The following is a 22,215-nucleotide window of genomic DNA, read 5'->3' as shown; positions in this document are numbered from 1 at the left end:
GGATTGGGGTAGAGAAGATATATAGGATCATTTGGTTGGACAAATCCTTATATCTTAAACATAATAGATCCCCCAGAAGACTCCTTAGCGTTCTTCATGTTGCAGATTGATTTCATCCAAACTTATACAGTCCAAATCAACCTGGGTTTAATTTCAAAACATTCTTTGCAGGCGCTAAACATAAAAGGAGATAAAATCCAAATGGGAATTTTAAATTGTGCAGCTTATTTAAGCAAATAATCTTCTCACACAAACACATTCAGTTTGAAGAAGACTAGAACGGAAAAAATTTAACTTGAAATGTCAAATTTATTTTCGACTTACCATGATAAGAACGGAAAAATTTAACTTGAATGTCAATTTTAGTTTCGGCTTTACCACGATAAATATGGTCATGTGCAATCCTTTTGCGTCGCTTTGTTGCTATATGGAAGGACAAAGCAAAAATAAATTACACAAGCTAAAACAGAAGACTGAATTTTGTAACGGGAGGCACACTCATTACAAACATGTTACTGCACTTTATAACAGTGCTCTTTAAAAACGAAACATAGCAGGAAATATCACAGTAACATCTCTTCAAGACTTGCTCTGCTAACCATTTTTATTCAGCAACTAAAACACTATGGCTTTGTCCAAGACGCTTACCTCAGTTAATATTGGCGGAATATTAACTGAGGTAAGCTGTTCAAGACTTGCTCTGCTAACCATTTATTCCGCTAATATTCTTCCTTGCAGAAATGGTTTACGGAAATTTCCTCAGTTCTCTGCTAACTCATATAATGAAGGGTAACGTGCCGTGTAGTATAGTATACAATTGATCATACTCTTCATTCAATTCCTTGAAAAATAAATCCGTCTAATACAACACATGAAAAGGAACAATTTCTAATCGAGTTAGTTGCACGGGACTGAATAACTACTACCGTATATGCTGTAGTGCCTTCTTGTTTATAATTTACTTCACTTTTAATGTGATAAAAATGCTGATTGAGACTACTATGATTACACGGTACAACAAATATCTGTCTACTAGACATTGAGTTTTAACCATCCAATACAGCATCGGATTTCTCCGGGTTTTCATTCAACTCGGCATCATTCATAGTTTCATCAATTTCTGTTTTACTATCCTCTTTATCCGGAAGAGTTAGTGTTTCATTCTTCTCTTCTACCAGGCTTGAACAGCTTTCTTTTATAGATTCCGATTCTATTTTCTTATCTTTACTCTCATTGTCCGCTGAATCTTTAGGCTTGCAGGCATCTTGAGGAATTGGCGGTGATTTGGAGGCCAAATTTTCACCGTGTGACAAAGCCTCTGATTGCTTATCTGAATTCGATATTGGCATTTCTGCAATAGGTTGTTCTTGTGTGGGTGTTAGGATTCTGTTAATGTCTTCGCAAATAGTTTCTAGTGGAGGGAAATTCTTCACTACATTGAGCTCTGCCGGTTCTCTTGCCAAAAAACTTTGAACTAAATCCATGGGGTCTTCCTCCACTGCCTTGCACATCTGCCAACACAAGAAAGATTGTTGATACAGATACTCGGCAGGATACTATATATTCCACCACCTCTTATTGAATGAAATGAATCTGTCATAAAGCGTAAGGTCATGAAGAGAGAACAATAGTACTATATATTTACCTCATTGTAAAGGCGAGCTAACTCCAATTGATTGGGATCACTATCACATGCAGCCACAATTTCTTCTGAAGCTGCAGAAAATGGCAGTACTACAATAAGTCTCCTGGTCTTTTCTTTCCCCCTTTTCAGTTGGGTATGCAGATAGCTACCGTAGTTGGGGGGGGGGGGGGGGGGGGGGGGCACAAAATACTGACCACATCAATAAAATATCCGGAGATTCTTGCATACTCGAGAGGGTATTCCACTCCAGGTTGTTTTTACGTTGTTAGGAACCAAGCCCATAGTCCTAACAAATGTTAATCTGACAGCAGAGATTCAATTTCTGTGCCATTGTCTTATTCTAATTTTCTAGGTGAAATACTCTGAGTATGCAAGATTTCCTCCATTATCTGATGCAAACTAGGTAACTTCTGTTGTCTGCTCAAGACACAAAGTATACAGAGAACAAGAATAGAATCATACCTATTGTTTCTACTTGCGGAAGTTGATCAATCATTTTGGTGTCACTGTCCCCTAATTTATCACTTGGGAAATTAGTAGCCTTGGTTTCACTTTTAAGTTCTTCATTTGTTGCTTCATTTGATTTTGGATCACCCTGCAAATAAAGTTCATGGGAAAGAAATGTCAGCCCACAAGAAAGTCAAGCAAACCTTTTCAGAGACCAATCATGCATTCTGTATTGTTGTATGATAAACCATTGCTAAAATCTATACATTTTTTGGTATAGACCACAGGTATCCTCCACTGGAGGCACTCTTGCTCGAATCAAATAATACCATTATGTGTGACAAAACTCTCCCTTCGAGTATCTAATGTAGCTGGATACTCAAGACTCAAACTCGAGACCTCTTGTTAAACTAGCTAAAATCTACAATCTATAATCTACACATTATGAAAACACAATGATAGCTATGATTAAGGAAGCGAATGCGAAATACTAATGGATGGCAATAATTGAAAACCAAAGTAAAACATAAAGTTCCAGCAACAAGATAGTGAAAAATGATATAACAGGAGTGGAAGAATGTAAAAAGGTGATACTTTTTTTGGGAAAAATGTAAATTATATTAAACCCAAAATGATACAACAATAAACGGGACATACCCCGCAGCTAGAGAAAATAAAAAATCTCCCTAATACAAGAAGGCTTATATCAAGATGCTAAAACAAATGCAACAGGTGCGCTTGTCTATACATAAGATGATACTTTAGCAGTAAGTATACCAGGAAACACAGTCGCCATCAGTAAAGTAGTGTATACCAAACTTTTTCAGCCATAACGAGCAGTAATACCAAGAAAATAAGTTCTTAGGTATCTAAAGTTGGGTACGTACAAGGAGGGCATGTCTCCCCTGCTCGTGTTTTCTAATAAGTTCTTTCGTTATCTTCCATAACCACCAGAAATAAGAAGAAAAAAAACTTTTATGTTTGTTTTGCTTCATCTCTCACCCTGGTATAAAGCTAAATTCTAGCACTCTCAAACTAATGGTGACTGTTGGTGATTGCCAGTAACTAACAAGGAAACCTTTGATTAAAAAAACAATGCATCTACCATCAATTTTTTATCATCTAATTTTTTGAACTTGAATCCAGTCATTCCACAGAAGGAAATTATTTAAAAGATTTTATGGGCTATGACACTTACAAAGTATTCTTTCTGGTACTCAGCATTGAGCCCTTTTTCCAAGAGAAGAACCCTCTTTTTTATAAACTCAACCTGTCTTCTCTGCATGTCTCTAAAATGATATAATATGGACGAATCTTGATATAACTGTGCTTGGTTCCTAGCATCACCAGAACCTTGTGCACCATCAGTTGCTATATCACTCCCACCATTTTCCTTGGATTGACTGTTGGGTACTTCTGCATTTGTCAAATTTGCACCATTTTGTGCCTGAGAACTAACGTGTCCTGGAACTGGTAAGTTTATAAAGGGAAGATTCAACTCCTGACATATGACCTCCTGAATCTTCAGATCCTTATCATCAACAATAGCTTGCCACCTTCCATACCCATGTCTTGTATAGAAAGAATTATGTTTAAGGGATATATCAACAAAAAGAATACACAAAAGTTATAACTAGTAAACTACCAACACCCAAAACTAACTATTACAAATAACGTAAAATATAGCAAAGGAGATTGAAAATCAACATGCAAAAACACAAAATTGATATATATAATAGACTTTATGTTTATGGTATTTAAGTCTACATTTTTTGTGTGTAATTAAACCATATTTAAGGGCTAATATCATGCAGTTAGAAGATAGTATTTGTTGCAATGTTTAAGAAAACACCAAGCTGTATTACAATACATACTTCAAAACAGCACGTAGCAAAACCAAATCATGCTCCTCCTTCCATATCTTTGCACCCTTCAATCCTGGATAGCGTAATAATATGTCATCTGAAAACAATGGAGTTTGAGGATGTTGTGACGCATACTTCACCTGTCATTCCACATCCCAAGAATAAGAAGGCACATTCATCAGCTAGAGGACATTTAATTTCAAAAACACACATTCAACTTAAGCCCACCCCACACACCCAAAAAAAAAAGAGATGAGCTTTTATCCTATCAGACATCAACAAACAACATAGTGCCACATTATTATAGAAACTAAGTTTTTCACTAAATGAACGCCTTTAACCATTTCTACATAGGTTAACCACATGGTTCATTGATACAGTAAAGTTTTTATATAGTCAGTTGAACTGAATTAAAATCATAAATATAGAAGCATAAAGTTTCATTTTCATTATATACTTCCAGAACACTTTAATCAAGCATGTTGGAAAATAATGGAGAGGAGAGAATACCGGTAGCATTTAATAGTTGGGCATGCATCTAGATTCTAGATGCTATCACAAATTTTTATAATAAGGTAGAACTCATGAAAAGCTTCACATGAGATGATACGACAAGCATATTTAAAATAACAAGTACAAAAAACAAATCTTGGTTAAAATATATCAGTGTGGAGCAACTAACCACTCAAACTGTTAATTAGGTGATTGCACATTTACCCTTTCTAAAACTTTTACCAAATCTCTTATATTGCAGCAAGACTGGGGGAGTAGGTAGATATAATACATTAATGATGAGCAGTTAAAATACAGAAAGTTCATTCAAAACTTACCTTGTCCCTTATCAAGAGCAGGACTGCAATCCTAACAAGTACATCTTGGATTCGGAGTCCTTCTTTTGGAACACCATCTACAGAAAAATTATAAGCACAAAGGAAAAATTAGGAAACTAGATATAGAAAATAAAAAGGGGGGAGGGGAAGGAATGAAGGAAGATATACTGATAGCATTTAAGATCTATCACCTGCGAATGTGGCGGAATCAGTTATATCTTCAGCAATATGAGACAAGAAAAGGGTTCCATAGCTGTAACAAAAAATATATACACATCAAATTCACTCACAAAGAATGACTTTAGGTATGATAAAATCACAAGGTAGGAAATAAAATTATTAAACAATGTTAAAAATCTATATCATATTAATATCATATTTTACTGATTACTATAATTGAAAATAGAAAGGGCACAAGGAAAGAAAAGAAAAAAAAATAATTAAAAAAGCTCACAGCAAACACTAAAAGGAAGAAAAACACATTGCACTTTTCGCAAAGGATGTTGATCCTCCCATTAATCTATAAGTACTTAGGGATATATCATGAAGGATTTACCCAAAGGAATAATAATATCCTCTTTTTTTTGCAGCCTTTAACCATATTTATATATTTTTCATAGGGACAAAACATTTGGAAGCAACAAACTGCAACAAAAAAAATAGAGAAAGAAAAGGGAAGACAAAACAATTCAACATCCTCACACAGTGGTCCCTGACGAAGAGACTAGTCATCTTATACAATAGTTATATATAGGCGTGTACACAAGATCAAACTTAATCCAAAATATATTACCATTCTCAACCTAATTTGTGTTCAAATGGTTACAATTTTTTTGTTGGGAATGCATTGGCACAGCTGTCATCAAAATCCCCCCCCCCCCCCTCTTTTCCGGTAAAAAAGAAAGTTAAGATAAATTTCCAGCCAAAAAATTGTATAAAACATCCTAAATATGGTAACAAATTAAAGAAAAGCATATTATTACTCTTTGATTTCTTCGTAAGTCTTCTGTTTCATGCGGGAAGTAAACTCCTTCCAATCAAAATCACCAACCCCAAACCTGAAATACAGAGTGAGATAAACTACATATATGGCCATCCGAATTCCTTCATCATCTCAATACATAAAGAATATATGTAGAGAAAGTAACCTCATCAAAATTTGCACAAATGCAGCCCTCTGATTTTGATTAAAACCAAGGACTCTGAATGCTTTTCCTTCACCTTCCATTAGAGGATGTGGCTCTGTGCTATCTGCTGCTAATAAAATTAAATGAATATTAACATCACAACCAGATAATCCAGGTCCATCATATCATTAAAAACTCAAATTAATTTTGATACATACTACGTGCTTTTTTTTTATAAGGTCTTCTAGCAGTTGTAGTTCCAGTGGAATTTGAATCACCATCAGTAAGCTCTGCTTCATAATTGTCATCTTCACCATCAGAGCTTACATCTTCCAGACCAGCAAGGTCATCCTCCTCCACGGAAACCATCTGGGAAATCAAGGATAAATTAACCGCTCAAGTTGGTACCCCCCCTCAAGATACACACAAAAACAGACTTTCAAGTTTCAAAATCCTAGATGTCAACATACAACAACAACCACAAAAGCCTTACCCCACTTAGTGAAGTTGGCTACATGGATTACACAACGCCATTGGGGCACAAAATCCTAGATATCAATATCTAGTTCTAAAAATCATTAGCATATGTCATATATTGAGAGGAAAACAAAAAGGAACAAATTTCATAAGAATGTACCAACGTAGAAAGCAACATTAGGGAGCAAACAGAATATGTATTGAAACAGTTGAGTGTAATTTCACAATAAATCTATAAATGACAACAAGAACCAATAATCTTTCCTTTGCAAATTAATAGAATTATAGAAAACAATAGCATGAATATTAAAATCACATACCAACTTCCGGTTTCGCTTCCCCTTGCCCAGGGCATTAAACTCCTCAACTTTATGCTCTTGATACTTGTCTCTTAACAACTCCTCCCAGTAATGTGTCCTTTCTGAACTGTTAAGTGTCTCCATTGCTCTTTTTTGTGCTGCCTCCTCTGCTGCAGCCTCAGCCTCATCAACATATTCAAAATTTGCAACCTACATCATAGAATCCACTCAATCAATCAAAAGCATAGCAACCAAACAAAAACCCTGAATGAAACAAATGATGGTAAAAAAATCTAGTGCAGTTATTCGTTGTAATAAAGGCAAAATTGATTGACGTAGCAGGAAAAGGTAATGGAGGCAGAGTACTCCTTCATCAAGAACTGCAAGCACTTCTGTCACAATTTTTTCCTTAATCTCAAAGAAAGAAGTATCACTTTGAAGAACCTTTATTCTAAGAAACAATTAGAAATGATAGTACATCTGAATTAGCCACTCTTTGAGTGTCATAAAATCCACCATAAAAAGTATACGAGTTAGTTCATTTTTGCAATTACATATTGTTAATACCAATTATTTAATATTTCATTTTAATATTCAACAATTTTCAATTTAGCAAGTTTAAGGAGCTCTAAGCTAAGAGAAAATTCATTTCACAAATATAGCTACAAAAGGAAGAAAAGCAAAGAAATTATTAGTATTCAAAATGAATTCACTTGATTTTTTCCCAAAATAATTATTTCAGTGAAGAGGAGTGCATGATGAAAGCTGCAAAAGCAGAATAGTGTATATACTTCAGGAATAGGATGCAATTAAAGAGAGAATATCCACAATGGCTGCAAATTCTGAAGGCAAGCTAGATATATAAACAGTTTTAGGTTTTAAGTTTTAAAATTTTGAAAATTTAAATCCAGTTTTAGTTTTCAGTTTTGATATTTAAAAAAAAAATAGATTCAGTTTTAAAATGACCAAACACATGTTTTGAAAATAAACATTTTGTGGGGCATCCAGCAGAAAGGTACAAGTCACCAACACCACCATTTTCCTGGTTTGCAACTCTCTTCATTCATCCACACACTCACCCACGCCTTCTTCCAAATCCTGTGGCAGCGGCACAGCTGCTCCATGACCTGCAGTACTAGGCGGGGAACAAGATCTGTGTGGACCTCGGTCTCCTACAGTGCCTTCATGTGCCTTGAGTGCTCTGGCAAGCATCTCGGCGTCCATATCAACTTCATCAGATCCGTCACCATGGAGTCCTGGTCCGACATCCAGATTCAGAAAATGTAAGCCAACAAAAACGACAAACCCGACACGTTTCTCACACAGTACTCCATCCCCAAGGAGACCAACATCGTTACGAAGTATAACACCAACGCCACCGCTGTCTACCATGACTGGATCTAGGCCATCGCTGAGGCCATCCTTGGCAGGATCCGCCAGTAGTCAAGGAAAACCTCTCCACCACCGGGAAGGGGAAACCGCCAATGACACAGTCTCACGGCGGAGGATGGGATGATTGGGAAAACAAGGGGAGTTCGCAGAGCAAGTCTATTGGGGATTTTAGGACTCTGGACGGCAGCGGCAAAGCCCACCCTGGTTAGCAGTGGCGCGGTGCACTCCTTGGTCGGCAGTGACAAAGTGTAGTCACCCCGCGCACTGCACTATGTTAAAAGGGAACCGCATAAAAACAGAAACAAAAGAATAAACCTATTTTTATTGTTTTTGAAATGGGTGAAAACAGTTTTGAAAAGTAAAAAATCAACTCAGCCCCATTTTAGCTGGACGCGTTTCCGTTTTGAAATTGCATTCTAAAACAGAAAACCAGAAACTCAACCATCCTAAACGGGGCCTAAATAATCATGACCAATGGATTGCCATAGAATGCTTTCAAAACAAATAATAATAATAATTGTTAGAAAAGTTTTACATAGGGACATTTATTACATGCAAATATGGAAATATAGGTTGCTACAAATTAGGGATTCAGATTGATTCTTTGTATCCATGAGACTTTCTTACCCTATTATGAGATTATAAATAAAGAACATATGCGTGATTATAACACTATTCAGTAAACACTTCCGATAATATCAATAAATATAGAAGTGGAAGTGATTCTTTTAATGCACATAGGTCAATCCAGTTCTTGCCAAATCCAATTTACTTTTGATTGATTTATATGTGTCTCTAAGTCCATATACATTTGTTTCTATAAAATGATAAATGACAGTAGAAAAATCAAGGGCATCTCTCAATTCACTACAAACCAAAGTAAATAAATCAAAGTTGAATAAACATTTAGAGCAGAATATATGCAAGATAATGACACAGTCAACCTTAAAAGCCTTCAGAAATCCATCTTCATCTTCATCATCCAAAGTAGCCTCTTCATCTCCAACTTGATCACGATCCAGCAATCTGTTATAAAAAAATATACAAGAAATAAATATCCCAAGCATATTCGTATTTCATGTTTGAGGAAAAATGCTTGTTTACCTATCAATAGCAGCAGCATCATAATGAATTTGGCGGGATTTGCCTGCTTCATCATTCTCATCTGCAAATAACTCCTTTGAGCCATATCTTATGATGTCATCCAACTCTTCCTACGCACAGTCAAAAGCTACCATCAAATCTTTTAACAACTATGTTCAACTGGATATAGATCAAATGTTCAATTTGTTAACTCCTAATGCCATTAGACTTTTAATATTTTAAGAAAATATCAATCTCTTGAACAAAATGGCATATGCATACCAAACTCAATCAATATTCACAAAACAAATACAGGTTTGCAACTTGTACAATTCCTGATATTTTCAAGAACTGCCCATGCCTTTTTCTCTGGAGTTCAGTCAATAGTTACTATACTATAGGTATTAACTTTGTTGGGTACCTACTTTGTTAATGTACCTTTATCACTTCTTTTATCATCCTTTTCAGGATTATATGCCTTATCCCTCACTTTTAGTTCTTTCCCTTTCCAACATATGAAATTTACTTGCGAAAAAAAAAAATTATACCCCAACAGGAATACTTATCTAGGTTCTAAATCAACAGCCACACTGCATATTACAGCCTTTCATCCATATGGAAAAGGAACTGCATTCAAGAAGAAGAAAAAAATGTCCAACAAACCCAAAAGCTTAAGTTGTTGCATAAAGACATGAATGGTTCAATAACTTATTGGGCAGTGTACGAAGTATTTGAAATACAGGAAAGAAATACCATCCGGTAATATTTGCAAAGGAGTTGCAAATGGATCTGCGGGTTCCCCAATCATGGATGGTTCTAGAACCGCCAAGCCTAAAGCCTACGTTACAGGCAATAGTACCTAGAATTACTACTGAAAAAATATATAAAAGATTGTTGGGCCATGCAGGTTCTCCATAATATATTAGGTCTCTAACACCCACAACGCAATAGCCCTTTGGGCTAGAAGCAAGGATGATGCACAGATCCACCTATACCTTGAGCTAAAATTCAATTTAAAGTGATCTAGTTCTAGACCACTTGGTCATAGATACTCCAATACCATGTCATAAACCAACAATCCTAAAAGCTTAAACTGTTGGGGTGAAAGACAGTTTTATATTACATCTCTAACACGAAGGAATTGCAACTGGGGGAGGGGGCAGAAGGGGGTCAAAACCTGTCAGAGAAGTGGCAGTGTGGGACTATGAAATGAAGAACCAAGGATACTATAAAATGCAGCAAAGCAAATCAGTGTCCATGCTTTCCAAGTCTCAGTTAGGCCTCATATGTGACCAGCTTGAGGACAATGCGAGTAAGGAGCAGAAGGGGGATTTGCACAGTAAAGGGCAGTAAAAAATCTTGCCTTTGTGGCAAGGAGTGTGGGAAAAGGAGGGAATTGATTAGGAGTAACATAAAAGGGGAGGGAATTTAGAGGGAGACATGGTGGGTAGGTATATTCTCTGTATATTTGGATTCTCTTGCACATTGTTTCCTTTTCTTTCTGCATTTTCAGTCTTTATCTCTGCTTTTTTAAGGAACTTGGTCCCCTATTTTCTATAACTTCAGAGTTCCTATCACTCTCTTCCTTACTTGATTCAGTTATAAAATCAATTTGTGTATATTCCAGTACAACTGTGTACAAGTATACAAACAAATTAACCATTTGTGACCAGAAGATAAAATGAACAAGGCAGTGAACAGTGACAACAAATTAGCAAACATGAGTTGGAAAAAAAATTATATTCCTGGGTCCAATGCTAAACTACTAGTCAATATCCATTTTCCATCTGGTTTCTGCAATTCATATCAATACTTTAAAAAAACAAGAAAAAGAAGACAAGCAGAGAGCACCTAACCAATCATAATTAATGCTGCCTTAACAACAAGACTGCTAACTATCATCAGCTTCTACAACATAAGCCTTGCGAAAAAGTAATTATTAACCTGGTTGATATTTTGAGCCTTTAGCCTCCCTACAACTAGGTGTTCTAACACCATTTTCTTCTTAGTCATCTGCATCATCCTTTCTTCAATAGTTCCCCGTGTTATAAGCCTATAAATTAACACCTACAATGCCAAAACCATTATAACATTCAGAATCAACAATAGTAATCAGCGCTACAATTACATAACAATGAAAAATCTCAAACCTTGTTAGTTTGTCCAAGTCGATGAGCTCTAGCCATAGCTTGTAAATCAGCATGAGGATTCCAATCACTACAGAATAATGATTCGATCAATGAATTAAAAGAAATATTGAAAAAAGCATTAACAGCTACTATTGAGGGTTTTTTTTTTAATAATTTATATAATCATTATAAACTTTTATACATTATGTAATTAAAAAAAAAAAACACAAACACAAACAGGCCTAAAAATAGCCTACCTTCTCTAGTTAGATTGTTTTTAAAAGAAAAACTAGAACATGCCATGCAACTTGAATACCCTCTCAATATAACTCACCATCCTTATTCAATCATAGAACATTACATTACATCTCTTGTCATTTCTTTAAACAGGGCAAGAAGGCAAAATATGTACAAAAAATTTGCTCAAGAGAGCTTTGTGTTCCCTTGAGATTATGCTTTGTTTTTGGACCACATTTAGAAATAGCCTCCAGAAACTCTTTCTTATCAGCAGTCCCCAGAATCTCATTTGATGGCATCTTCTAAAATCACTGAAAAATATTCCATTAAAAAGTTGAGGCAACCCAACCAACTTGTATGCCAAAAATAGAAAAAGCAAGAGAACCAGATCAGGAGGCTGCTGTCTCAAATACCACCTAACTTTCTAAGATCATATAGATGAATACCCCAGGCTTACAAGCTAACCAACCAGCAGCAGTTCAATCTTGTCATGTCAAGTAGGCTATTGCCAGTCTAATAGCATTAAAGTAGAGTTTAAGATAACTTAGTCACAACTCACGTGCATAACAGATAGAGGTACCCACCCCCAGAAAGGAAACAACACAGACAATAGCAATAAAGGAGACAAATTCACCATAAGACATGCAATGGAATGGACAATGACTGGCCAGGAACCAATAAATAAACTATGTTAAGCTATTTTTATTTGTTTTTCCAGTAGAAAATGTGAATATATTGACGATGGGAGTTGTAATAGGCAAGCTGAAGATATATTTTAACCCGAAAAAGAAAAACCTTTAGACAGTGTTAGAAAAACAGGCTACTTTATATCTATTATACTAGCTGCTGCACTGTTTCTTGACTTTTGTTGTATCTACTCTGTACTTAGTAGGCAGTAGGCTAGGTGTGCTCATTGTACTTTTCTTCTTTGTGCCACTTTTGCAAGTCACAGATGTATATTTATATAGAACCAGCTGAGTGTGTTTTGCTGAACACTCAAGCTATTCATTTAAAAACTTCTTTATTATATTTAACTGACAGTAAAACTTGTTTCAGGGCATATATTTTCATCACATTATTATTCTAGAAGAAAAAGAAAAGAAAATCACAGGAATTTAAAGATTCACCTATCATATATAATAACTGTGTCAGCGGTTGCAAGGTTTATCCCCAGGCCCCCTGCTCTAGTAGAAAGAAGAAAGCAAAATCTTGAAGAATTTTTGGCATTGAATCGATCTATCCGAACTTGTCTTTCAGCTCCACCAACCTTGCCATCAATCCTTTCATACTGCCAATTCTAGTTTTTTTTAAAAAAAAAGAAACAAAAAGCAAGGTGAATATTAATTATACTGAAGCAATCAACTTTAGAAACCATCATGTCGATAACAAAGAATAACCTCACAATACCTTGTACGTACAGTAATCTTCAAGCAAGTCCAGCATGTGCTGAAATTGGGAATATATGAGGACTCTATGTCCTTGCTCTTTAAGCTTCACCATCATCTTGTCCAGCAATTGCAACTTCCCCGATGATTCCAGCAGCTGTCTGTCAAATGGAAAAAAGAAGGGAAAATGGAGTAAATCAATAACAACATTGATTCAATCCTAGTACAAATTATACCAAAAATAATGCCTTCCAACATGATACCCAAATATTTCATTTTAGTTACAAGTTACAAATTACAACTAACAAAAGCGAATGATTTTCAATAGTAAAAAAACAGAAACAAGATTTAGCACCAAATAAGCAGAGAACGCATTTCTGACAAAAAACCATAAATAATGTCACTCTAAAATAATGACATAAGAGCTTACTTGAATGCTTCTTTTGCATCATCAATATCAGGTTCAACTCCTTCTAACATGTAAGGATGACAACAGAGCTTACGCAGTTCCATAACAACATTGATAAGAGAAATCTGATTCAAATAAAAAACATATAAATATAAAACATGATGAGACCAATACTGTTAAGGTGTTTTGGCTCTTATGAACCTAAGATTAAGAATAAACCAAAAAGTCAGTTCATTAAAGCATCAATCTTGCCTGTGCACCGCCACGACGAGTTAATATCTGATAATTACGGGTCAAAATTGCCTTATAATATTCTTTCTGTTTGCTGCTCAATTCAATACGTAGAATAAGTTCCTTTTTAGGAGGTAGCTCCTTCATGACATCTTTCTTCACTCCTGCAAAGACATTAAAAATTTGAATCCACAACTCAGCAATACACATTTCCATAAACAAATTACCACCTACTTAGTTTATTTATTATCGGAACGATAGAACCATTTAATAATCAGGCCTCTGAGAGCTCTCTTGCATTTTCCATTAATGCAGAAATTAAAATTTAAAACCACCAACTCAAATTATCAGAATCTACAGTACCCCTATGCACTTCAATTTAGAGGCCTAGCATTACATTAGACCAAACAATCTTCATATCCTTCAGCAATTAAATATTAATGGACCAATTCCAATATGTATCATTCCAACAACTGCCAATCACTTTTCTTCCAGTTGAGATATACATAACATCCTGTATGCAATTATGCATAACAAGATCAACAACTTCCACTTCACTCCCGAATGATTGCAGAGAACAAAACTTCTACAAGAACTTTACTTAAGAGTACACAGATTGAGAAAGGAGGATCAACATTTTAAAAATTGACCCTAGTTTTGCACAAAAGAACAGCACATCAGAAACAGTCTAGTCACTTGCATAATATTGACTGACAAGCTTGATGCAATATATGCTCCTAAAGTGAATATTAAACAAAATTCTTGGATATGTTCTTTATAAGAAAGACTTCTTGACATCCAAAGATCTGGCAAATTTGACAAATTGCAATGAAGTATCCTAATTTGATTTTTACCACCAGCAGCAAGAATACCAAGTTCATCATTGTTCAAGCTAAAAACATATACAGGCAACACAAAATTAGCATAAGAAATAATTATTTAAGATACATACTTCTCAGGAGATGCGGGGCCAACATTTTATGAAGCCTTGAAATTTGTTCCTCTTGATTGATATCCTTAAACTCTTCCTGAAACTCCTCTAAACTTCCAAACTACCAATATTAAAAAAAAAAAAAAAAACACTTCATAAGATACTCTTGACCTTCATCAGCAAATTCAATAACTTAAAAACATGGTTTATCTTATAGAACATTCCTCATACTAACCTTCCCAGCATCAAGGAAGTGCATAAGCATAAAAAGTTCATCCAAGTTGTTCTGAAATGATCAGAAAAACTGCCATTAGGACTTTTCAACTTCCAACAGATATGCAACCAGACTTTAAATCAATAATGTATGCATTAAAAGGTGCGAAGTGTACCAGACAAGTTTCCATATGTAACTAAAATGATAATAATACAATACAACATTACATGTGAAAAAGTACTATATATTATAACTATTGGCAAATACACACACACATATACCTGGAGTGAAAATTTCCCAGTTAAGGCAACAAAGTTATATGCTTAGCATTGATGGTAGAATCAAGGTAACAAAAAATCTCATGTTGGATATATTAGAAAACCTAAATACATGTTTTTTGGGGAAATATATGTGCAATTTGAAATTCAACAATCCTCTAACAATTTTAAAACCCAAGGAAAATGGAAATATTAGACAATAACCACCACATAATTTTCCAAACAAAATCCAGCCAGCAAGCTCAAAAAACAAAACAAGAACATGATTCAATTAATCAATAATAAAAAAATTAGGGCATAATCCCACAATAAACCACTATGACAATTTAAAGTGAACCTGAAGAGGAGTTCCTGTCAAGAGAACACGATGTTTGCTAGAATATTGCTTCAATGAAGAAAATAATTTTGAATCCTTATTTTTGAGACGGTGACCTTCATCAACTATCTGCAAACACATACATAAAGATGTCAGGCTACCAGCATTACGAAAACCAGATATGAGAATAGCATGTAATAGAGGCAACTGGCACACTAATATGTTCTCTTGCTCTGCTAATATACTGGAAAGTAGAATCATACCATGCACTCCCATTTTATAGGTTTTAGTGATGTTGTGTCAAAGTTGATCATTTCATATGATGTCAAAAGAACATCAAACTTAATCCTGTCTTGCTTGCTTTCACTAATTAAATGACCAGATTTCTTTTTCTTGATCTTCTTCAGTTTCTTTGGAAAGTAAAATTCATACTCTCTTATAACATTACGAGCTTGGGCAGATCCAACATACATTAGCTGCAGAAAAAAAAAACATGAGTAAAAGAGTAACTACCTAAAAGACATATTACAGAGAAATTTCCGAATGCATACCACATTCATTTGAGGTGCCCATGTTGCGAATTCACGTTCCCAGTTTCGCAAAGTTGAAAGTGGAGCAACCACCAGATGTGGGGAGACACCCTCTTTAAAAAGGGATGCTAAGAAAGCAATACTTTGTATGGTTTTGCCTGCAAGTGAAAAACTCAGCCATCATGGTACAATAATATACTTCTCCAGAGGGTATGAGGGAAGGAAGACAAACAGTACAATAATATACTTCCAAATCAAGGGCAGAGGGAAGGAAGACAAACAGTACAAGAAAGGTATAAATCCTATTGGGAAAAAGCAATGTCCCACATTGACTAGAGATAAGGCCAAGATAGAGTATATAAGTGGGGGGGAAACCCTCAGTCCCTCACCCTATGGACTAGCTTTTGGGGTTGGGTTAGGCTCAAACCCACATTCTAAGATGGTATCGGAGCCTATCCTATATCCACTAACGGGCCACTCACCATATTATTCACGCACCAAGCCCAAAAGTGTTGTTAGTGAGGGGGAGTATTAGGAAAAATCCAAGTGCCACATTGGCTAAAGATAAGACCAAGGTAGAGTATATAAGTGGGAGACAACTCTTACCCTATGAGCTAGCTTTTGGGGTTGAGTTATGCCCAAACCCACATTCTAAGAAATCCAATGGGGTTTGTTCAGCTCACAAGGATCAAAATGCTTTGATTGAAAGGTTCAGTTAAGTACCACTATAAACCCTCATTGTTATGAACCCAAAGCAAAGAATGAAATGACAGAACACTTATTAACAAGAACAGGAAAAAATCTGTTCTCCAAGGATTTCCCCTTCTACAACCGAGCCACTACTCTATTCTCTCGAATGCTTTTTTTATCTCAACACCCCCCTTTCAACTGGAATAGAGCCCCATCCCCCTGAACTTTTAATAATAAGAGTGGAATAGATAGATAAAGAAAAAGAGAGAGACTACTTACCAAGTCCCATTTCATCAGCAAGTATAACATGAGTCTGCTTGGACCAAGAGAATCGTAAGAAGTTCAAGCCTTCAAGCTGATATGGATGTAATGTACCTTCAATAACATAAAAATGAAATCAAGTAATCTAGATCACCCAAAAATCCAAATCTAAAAAAAACAATAAACATAAAACATAATATTTCCAGAAGAATAAATAAGTTAAAATAACGTACCACCTGAAAGAAACTCAGGACTTTGTTCATAATGTTGAAATTCTTTCTGCTGTTTCTTTAATTCAGCATCATCCTTAACACTGTTTTTTTGTTTACTGGAAGAAAATTTGCTGGATCTAGACCGCAATCTATTGAATCTTTCGATTTCTGGCTGAAATGCAGAAATATCTGACTCAAACTCCCAATAGCATTCATCATATGGAAGCTCCTTCCACTTCACAAGATATTCCCTCTCATCATCATCACCCCTGTACCATTTATACAACATGTTCAATAAAAAATGTGCATTTGTCAAAAAAAAAATTAGAGGAAAAAATAGGACAAAGATAAAGCAAACTATTAAGCCACTAGGTTGCACATTGCAATGTCACCATTTTCTCAAAATCCATTACTACAAAAAAAATTACTAAAGAAAAAGAAGAGGTGGAAAAGTACAATCAGAAATTGAAGATATCCTCCAAAACATATACCAAACTTCAGTTGATGGCAATTTTATGTGAGAGTGAGAAGAATACATATTGACCATTAGATCTTACTGCAAAAGGTTAAGACTAAAACAACTAAGTCATGTAAGTTCTTTAAAAAGTCACATGACCTTTTTAATTGGTCACAGTACACACACACACACACACACACACACGGGGTGTATTAAGTGAGAGGAGTGTTTAAAATAAGAAGGTGAGAGGAATAAATTTGAACCATCCATAGATTGTTAGAATTAGAAGTTATTTAATAATCACATGACCACTTAAATTTCTTCCTCTCACCCTCAATTATATATATATAAACACACCAAAAGTCAAGAATGGTAGTTTGAATCCGACCTAACACAAGTTACCAAACACACCAGCATTACTAGAATTCCTGTTAATCTTTCTAATTGTCATCCAAAATACCTGCAAGCAAGTATTCGATCAACTGTAGTCCATTCGGGTCGAATGGCAACAAAGTCTTCGTCAGAAGTATTGACAGATGCCATTTTTTGATGGAAGTTGTTCACCTTGGTCTTTAGACGAGGATGAGTCTTAAATGCTTTCAGAAACTCTTTCTCAGGCACCCTAAAGAAAAGAAAGAAGAATATGCAGCAGAAAAATAGAAAATAGCAAAAATAACAAAATGATTGAAAGAAAATAAAAATGTATAATAATAATACTTAAAATAAAAAATTGGGAGTGAATGCATAAATAGATAGAGCAAAAGAGAGGAATGGAAAGTAACACATAATAAGCATGCAGAAGGTTTACTAGACACTATGGAAAGGTGTGCAACATATTAAAGGATGAGTTCCTACAAATTTACCATGTGCAATGCAAATAGGATAGGCCCTTCCACTTAACGAGGTATTGTTTGACAAAAATTTGCTTTGACCCTAATTTTGTGGCTTCATTGTCAGCAGCAGTAGTAGGCCGCATCTCACAATCTAATATCTTATCAATATCATTAAGTGGGCTAACCTGCAAAATATATGCCCACATAGATAAGTATTGGCTATCACTAAACAAGAAATCTATTACAAGTATTGCTGGTACAAAATATGAACACTTACACATTCAGGGCACCTCCAATTGTCTGGAAGGGGACCTTTAAGGGGTGGAAGTAAACACCTAGGATGGTAAGCATATGTGCACGTTCCACAGCTCACAAGATTTTCATTTTCACCACAGGCTTGACATAAATTCTCTTTCTATTGAGAAGGATGGAAAAATCAAAACAAGGAAGGGTGGTTTAGTGTAAAGCAATAACACCAAATCTATAAAGAAACCAATTAAACCAAAAAATGTTAAATATAAAACATTTACAGATTACGGATAAAAAAATGCAAACTAGCTTCAACTGTTATTACTAACAAGAATAATAGAACCTTTAATGCATACATAAGTAACATAAAACCTTTATTTTTTATCATTGAATGAAGGAAGAAATTTTGTTAGAGAGTAGAAAGAGAAAACTACAAGATAACAACCTCATCAGAGAAACAAATGAATGAAAAACCAAGAAAAAAGAACAACATATGTTATGTAAATATAAATATAAATAGGAAAAGATGGTTAGATAGTTAGTCAATGACTGTTAGATTAGATTTCATAGTTGTTGGGTAGCTGCCTATAAATAAAGTAGGGTAGTTGTATTTTAGACAGACTGAAACGATAATCAAAAAGTGCAGTACACAGTTTCTCTGATCTCTGTTTCTTGTCTCTCTCTATATATCCTCTCTGTTCTGTTATTCTCCTTTCTTTCTCGTTCCTTCTCTGTCTTTCTATTTCCTTCTCTTTTCCACCTAAATTCTATATATCAGTAATAGGGATCCTGTTTTTGTAGTAAATTTTGGAATGAGTTTTTGATTACTTTGGGGATTGAACTAAAATTCTCTTCCTCTTACCATCCCATTTGAAATTCATGATCCTTGAGGGAAAGGGTCCTCTTTGGGGGAGGGGTATTGTTATGTAAATATAAATAGGAAAAGACCGTTAATTAGTCAGCTACAGTTAGATGGGATTTCATAGTTATTGGGTAGCTGCCAAAGTGCCTATAAATAAAGTAGGACTGTTGTATTTTAGACAGACTGAAATGATAATCAAGAAGTGCAGTGCACAGTTTCTCTGGTCTCTTATTCTCTTCCCTCTCCATCCTCTGTTCTGTTATTCTTCTCTCTTCCCCTCTTTCTTTCTCTTTCCTTCTCTGTCTTTCTGTTTCTTTCTCTTTCCTGCCTAAATTCAATATCAGTATCAAGTAAGCAAGGGCTGCAAATCTATTTTAATATCCGACAAAGAAACTCCTTAATTCTTAAATAGCCATAATCAAAACATAACAAAGAAGCTAAGAAGACAACTATATGTTATTTCTCCGAATGGGTTAAATCTATGTTGCAAAATAAGTTGTATCCAGTATTGTGAACGGCACGTCTAACACAGGCAAGAAGCTAGAACGGACCAACACCTTATTTCTGCAATTATATATCTACATCTATCTATATACACACACCCCACCAAGCACATTGATGTGGGACTATTCCAACTTGACCAGAGGTCTCAAGTTTAAGTCTTGGGTATATATAACTGTGATAAATACTCAGAGCGAGAGCTTTGTCGCCCATAGTGGTTCTACCTGGCTCAGCAAGATTGTCACTCGTGGAGGATACCTATAGTCTAAACAAAATAAAAAATAAAAAAATACACGCACATATATAGTCCGCCATATGCCACAACACCATTGCTAATAGTGATTTTTACTACGAAATATGAATGTGTTACTTGACTGCTTGATTATTGAATTTATAAGGCAATTAATGGTCAATAGTCAATCATTTTACTGTTTTCTCTTTTCCTAGTATTAAAGCCCTACTTCAAAGAAGTGTGTGCTTACTGACACCTTTATCTCAAGATAGTGAAACTCCCTAGCGCCTTAAGGGTGCTTTCCCTTCACAACCTTGGCCATATCAAAGCTCTTGTATCTGTATTAGAATGAAAAATTCAAGGGGAAAATATACCCCTCCACAAATGTTACCAATCAAAAGCTAGTCAGAGATGTCTACATTCTTAAAAAAATTTAAATTTATCAACATCTCAAATTAGACTGGAAATTCCAATACATGGGAACAACACAAACAAGTATGAGTATCTTTTGTTGCAGAAAAATATCACCTATCAGTCACCATCCAAAGCACTGAGCAGTACAGTGAACACTATACAAAAATAAGTATAACATACCGCATCACTTCTCTCTATCCTCTCTATCTTTTCCTGAGTTGTCCCGGATTTTCTTGGCAAAAGATCAGCATCGTCATCTGACTCATCAAGATTATAAATTGGCCTGCGATCTGATCTTACACGAAGCCTCTCCACCAAGCTACTCATATTCTGCTAAAAATGATAGAAATCCTGAAGGAAACAAGAAGGAGAAAGAATTATGTGTTGATTCTATCAACCAAACCTTGTGTAGAATGACAATTTTTGTAATGAACAAAGAATCATCCAAGGGGGAGAAATCACAGCAGACTAGGTTAGCATTTGCCCATGAAATAACTTTATAATCAGAAACAAAGGGATCGAAATCCCAAAAGGCACAAGTCCAAGGATAAAAGTATTATCCTTTAATATCTTTTCTTACCAAAAGAATGTTTTACCCACATAATGCCAACAAAGTTGTTGCTTGAAAATATAAATAAACTAAATGCATATGTTTCCAAATGCCTTAGATGCAGCTGCATGAAAGATATACTGGGAAAAAATTTTAAAAGGAATTACCCAATGCTTGCAGAAATAAAACATTTTAGTCCTTAGACATACAATAAATGGATTGGAATTAGTTTAATTTAGTGGAAACCTAGATCACTGATTTCTGTTTCCAGGAGATGTTCACTTATTTTGCATAAGTAGAGTACTCGAGAAAGCTCCAGAACCCCTCCAAAGGAAAGGAGAGGACTTTAGGTTGGTTGTAAGTTTTAATAGTTGAAAAATCAACTCAAGACACATTGTTTTTCAAAGCTTAAGATTTAAAAGCCTTTGATTGAACAAAAATATAAGCAAAATACTGAAAATCGTTCAAAACAAAAACTCCATGGAACATTGCAAATTCAACAACTTAAACACAACTACAAAACTGTAAAAATTAGAAAACATGATACAAAACAATGTGCGTATAATTCCGCACACAATTCGCCACTGAAGTACCAACGAAGTAACACGAGAATAACGAGACGTCATCGTTAACTCGTGGCGAAAAAGCAAGGTATCGCCTACAAACACTTCCAAATTGCGAAAGCAAAACAGAAACCCTAGATTGGTCAAAACCTCCACCATTTCCGGAATGGTTACGAGAGCGATTCGCGAGCTAATCGGCGATTTCAGGAGCAGTGAGTGACCGAAGTGAAGTGTGAAACAGAAAATCGAAGTGAGATGTACCGTAGATTGCGAGATTTTCCGGCGATCTGGAAAATGGGAGTTTCGGAAATTCGCGGGAACCGAAACCTGAGAGCTGAGGAAAAGAAAAGAAAAAGAAAAAAAAAATGAAAAGGAATAAATTAAATGAAATATATATATATATATATATATATATATATATATATATATAATAATAATAAGAGGCGGTGAGGGGAAAGAAATTGGGATATGCTATGCTATGGACTCACCAGCACAGTGACGAGATTTAACAGCCGGACCGAACCTGTTTATATCCAAATTTTGGAAAAACAACTAAACAAGCACTG

The 22,215-nt window shown here is 35.3% G+C and overlaps 1 protein-coding gene across 2 annotated transcripts; it reads right to left on the bottom strand.

The window, feature by feature from the left end:
* Positions 1–807: 807 nt before the first annotated feature.
* LOC100790230 (CHD3-type chromatin-remodeling factor PICKLE) lies at positions 808–22,215 on the bottom strand. 2 transcript variants are annotated; one of them, XM_014774496.3, is made up of 32 exons: positions 22,138–22,215; positions 21,911–21,983; positions 20,717–20,887; positions 18,556–18,693; positions 18,309–18,463; positions 17,906–18,067; positions 17,010–17,257; positions 16,795–16,890; positions 15,847–15,983; positions 15,559–15,771; positions 15,317–15,424; positions 14,723–14,773; positions 14,509–14,608; positions 13,578–13,720; positions 13,347–13,450; positions 12,939–13,077; positions 12,659–12,828; positions 11,316–11,382; positions 11,110–11,232; positions 9,187–9,296; positions 9,027–9,108; positions 6,712–6,900; positions 6,133–6,283; positions 5,936–6,044; positions 5,771–5,845; positions 4,979–5,040; positions 4,788–4,864; positions 3,967–4,097; positions 3,291–3,663; positions 2,108–2,240; positions 1,646–1,716; positions 808–1,511 (listed from the first exon to the last, which is right to left on the bottom strand). In XM_014774496.3, the coding sequence occupies exons 3-32, from the start codon at positions 20,861–20,863 to the stop codon at positions 1,047–1,049; spliced, it is 4,329 nt and encodes a 1,442-aa protein (XP_014629982.1). In that variant the 5' UTR covers positions 20,864–20,887; positions 21,911–21,983; positions 22,138–22,215; the 3' UTR covers positions 808–1,046. The 2 variants fall into 2 exon arrangements, with proteins under 2 accessions (XP_014629982.1, XP_014629983.1); XM_014774497.3 differs by having other exon boundaries at positions 5,936–6,041.

This window comes from Glycine max, chromosome 4, assembly GCF_000004515.6.
Source record: "Glycine max cultivar Williams 82 chromosome 4, Glycine_max_v4.0, whole genome shotgun sequence".
NCBI lineage: Eukaryota > Viridiplantae > Streptophyta > Magnoliopsida > Fabales > Fabaceae > Glycine > Glycine max.
This window is presented reverse-complemented; position numbering and strand designations above follow the sequence as displayed.